Source organism: Haemorhous mexicanus, chromosome 19, assembly GCF_027477595.1.
Source record: "Haemorhous mexicanus isolate bHaeMex1 chromosome 19, bHaeMex1.pri, whole genome shotgun sequence".
In the NCBI taxonomy this organism is placed as follows: Eukaryota; Metazoa; Chordata; class Aves; order Passeriformes; family Fringillidae; genus Haemorhous; species Haemorhous mexicanus.
The window spans coordinates 8,832,795-8,836,466 of NC_082359.1; the positions used below are offsets into that span (position 1 = coordinate 8,832,795).

The 3,672-nt window shown below is 52.0% G+C and overlaps 1 protein-coding gene across 1 annotated transcript; it reads left to right on the forward strand.

Moving 5' to 3' along the window:
• Nucleotides 1-375: 375 nt before the first annotated feature.
• Nucleotides 376-3,448, forward strand: XBP1 (X-box binding protein 1). The gene is given in 6 exon segments (XM_059863383.1): nt 376-647; nt 729-825; nt 904-1,035; nt 1,529-1,582; nt 1,585-1,692; nt 2,442-3,448. Coding segments are annotated over 6 exon segments (1,158 nt in total). The 5' UTR covers nt 376-438; the 3' UTR covers nt 3,000-3,448.
• The last annotated feature ends 224 nt before the right edge of the window (nt 3,449-3,672 follow it).

The window sequence follows — 3,672 nt, forward strand, 5'->3', positions numbered from 1 at the left end:
ATGATTATGCTTGTGACCACTTGTGACAGACCGGCTCCGGGAAGGAGACCAGAGAGAGATTTCAGCTGGATTGCCACGCCAGGCCCGGTTCATTGCCTCTTCTAGGAATTTAAACTCCGACCACCGCCATCGCGGGCGGGCCCGGCCCGAGTCTGGCCCGGGTCCCGTCCGGCCCCTCCCGGCCCCGCTCTGCCCTCACAGCCGCCTACAAGCCCCGCCCCTCGCCAGCGCCTCACAAGCGCAGCTCCTTGTCTGATGCAATTCGCTTCCCCCCTTGCTCGCGGCCTCGGGCCAATCCCAGGCTCTCCCGGCCGTGGCGTCACGCCTCTTAACCAATGAGCGAGAGCCACGATGGTAGAAATCCGGGCGGGGCGGCACGGGCCGCAGTCGGCCGCGCTGGTGACGCGTGCGGTGTATCCGCTGTCCTGCCGTACCGCCATGGCAGCGCTGCCCGGTGCCGCGGCCCCGCGGTTGCTCCTCATCCCTAGCAAAGCGGCCGAGGCTGCCGGCACCGCGGCTGCCCGGCATCTGTCCGTTGTCCTGCCGGCAGGAGCCGACGCCGGCCTCCAGGGGATGGAGACCGCGCAGCCGGCCCGCAAGCGGCAGCGGCTCACGCATCTGAGCCCGGAGGAGAAGGCGCTGCGCAGGTGAGGGGACGAGCGGTGGCGGGGCTGCGGCTGTACTTGGTGGGTGCAAGATCTCCCGCTGACGGCTGCTCTGCCCCGCAGGAAACTGAAGAACCGTGTGGCGGCCCAGAGTGCCCGCGACAGGAAGAAGGCGCGGATGACAGAGCTGGAGCAGCAGGTGGTGGAGCTGGAGGAGGAGGTAAGGGGCTGCGGGAGATAAGGGGCTGGAGGTGGGGGGAGGAAGGGAGCGGCCTCCCTGCCTCACGGCTCTTTGCAGAACCAGAAGCTGCTGCGGGAAAACCAGCTCTTGCGGGAAAGGACGTGTAACCTCGCGCGGGAGAACCAGGAGCTCCGCTGCCGCCTGGGTTTGGATGCTCTGAAGACGGAGGAGGAGGGTGATGAGTTCCAGGTGAGCCGCGCTGCTGGCGTGTCCGCCCCCGCCTTGGGCAGAGCTGCCCCGCTCCCGGGGTAACCTCGGGGCTGTGAGCAGGGATATGCATGAAATACCTTTGTCCTCCATATGGAGGCTGTCCTGAAACTCAGCGGGTGCCAAGTCGAAATGGGTAATGTGGGAGGTAGAAAGTTGACTAGTTCCTGGCTGGTGTAAGACAGTTTTCTCTGGTTTTCTACCTTATAGAGGTGAAGCAGAAACTGTTACAATCACATTGGTGTGTCTCAGATGTGGTGGAGAGGGTCAGGCTTTCATTTAAAAGTGTCAAACAAAATAAATGTACAAGTGTAGGGAACCTTCAGCTAACTTGGAAATTACCTTACCTTTAGGTTCCTACAGAACAAGCAAATAGAGAATTTTGTGTTGGAAGCTTTTGCAGAAAAACTACAATCTTCATGATCATACTGCCTGCCAGAACATTTGCAGTGACTGAGTTTCTGTCTTGGTACAGGTTGTGAAGGAATCCCAGGTGGATGAGATCAGATTGGTGACCGGGTCCGCTGAGTCCGCAGCACTCAGACTACGTGTTCCTCTGCAGCAGGTGCAGGCCCAGCAGTCACCATTTCTGATAGTTTCCACATGGATTCTGATGGCAGTGACTCTTCAGACTCTGAGGTGAGCATCCAGTCCTATACAAATTGTCCATGAAATTCAGAATTACTGTAGATTTAAGGCTAGTGTTGTAATGTTTTGATGTTAAATCATTTGGTGATTTCCATTAATTCCAAATCTTGGAATGCCATACCAGTGCATCAGAACAGCTGTGTTAGGCTGTGTCCAGTGAGTACAGGAATTCAACAACACCCACATGAAAAACCCAGTCTCCACAGCTTTAGTTGTGTGCAGGTCTGCCTAAGCCAGGTTTTGGTCTGTGCTCTGTGTAGCCAGCAGGCACTATAGTGTTTGTACTCGACGGGTACAAGATCTCAAGGAGCTTCTAATAGTGGCTGTAAATCTCAAATGCATGTATAATTCCCTGAGGATTGCCAGTACCCTTAGTGAAAAAGCTGTGGGCAAAGAATGACTGTGTCCTGGCAAAGATTGCCCAAAAGGGTGTGGAGTCTCCCTCACTGGAGACAGTTGAGAACCATCTGGTGCAATCCTCTGCCACATGCTCTAAGATGACTCTGCTTGAGCAGGGAAATTGGACCAGATGTGACCTACTGTGGTCTTCCAATCTGGCCTATTCTGTGAATTTCTGCAAGATGGTTAACTGCCTTAACTGTGTGCTTGATGGTATTCTTGATAAAGCAACTGTGATTGCATCAGTGTATATTAACTTCCACATGGAGGTTAACAGATGCCACATTTGGTGTTTGGCTGTAACAGTAATAAACTGTCTAAAACTGTCTTTCATTTTGCAGTCTGATCTCCTGTTGGGCTTTCTGGACAGTCTGGACCCAGAGTTGTTTCTCAGATATGCTGATTCAGAGTCAACGTGCCTGGAAAAGCTGGGCGAAGAGATCTCTGGAGAAACAAATTCCATACCACCCGCCCTCTCTCCCTCTTTGGGGTCCCCATCAGCCAAGCTGGAAGCCATTAATGAACTCATAAGGTTTGATCACGTGTATACAAAACCCCTGGTAGTGGAAATTCCTGTTGAGGTGTCCAACCAAACCAATACGCCAGTGAAAATTGAGAAAGAAAATCTCTCTTCATCTGATGACAAGGCCATCCCTGAAGTCCCAGTGTCTGTGAAGAAGGAACCTGTAGACAGCTTCATGCCTGAACTGGGCTTTTCTCATCTGCTTTCTTCTTGTCATAGCCTTGAAGCCTCAAGCTACCTGTTGGATGGCTGTAGTGACTCTGGGTATGAAGGATCCCTGTCGCCCTTCAGTGATACATCGTCTCCGCTTGGCACTGACCATGCGTGGGAGGACAGCTTTGCCAAGGAACTCTTTCCCCAGCTCATCAGTGTCTAACCTGATAGTGTTAAAACTCCTTGTGAGCAACTGTCCTGGCAGGAAATCAGCAATGCCCCTTTTGGGGTGTATGTGGGGAAAATCAAGTCCATTCAGAAAAGTGTTTGTCATCTTTACCATGCTAGTTGATGGTATGAAAAAGCCTAGGGTGTCCTGTCCTGCCCTGGCTCCCCCCAGTCAGTGTTGGCTTAGGAGAGAGGCAGTTATTGTTTCTCAATAACTTGCTCATTCTCTGTGAACCTGAAAATGTTAAGTCTTGTTTTCCAGTTAAAATTTAACACCAAAAACTAAACCGAGATATTCATGTATAGACAACTGGGCTAGACCTTAATAGTCTCTAAGTCTTACAGCTTCACTAAATGCTTGTTCTCCATTTGCTATGTAGAGTTGCTTTGTCCATTTAATATTTAACTGTATTGGTGCAATTAAAATGCAGTGCAGCTCACTGACCCTTTTCTGCCTTAGAACTCACTGGGGAGGGGAGAGTATCTGGGCTTTGGAGAATTTAACTTCAGGTCCCTCAATGTGTCATCCTGCCACAGTGCATTGAGGAGCACTGCTCATAAGGTGTCTGCAGCTGGATGTTTCAGCAGTTCCCTTCTGGAGGCACTGGATGTGGTAGATGGGTTTGTGTGATAGCCAGAGCTACTAGAGCAAAACCTTCACTCTCTGT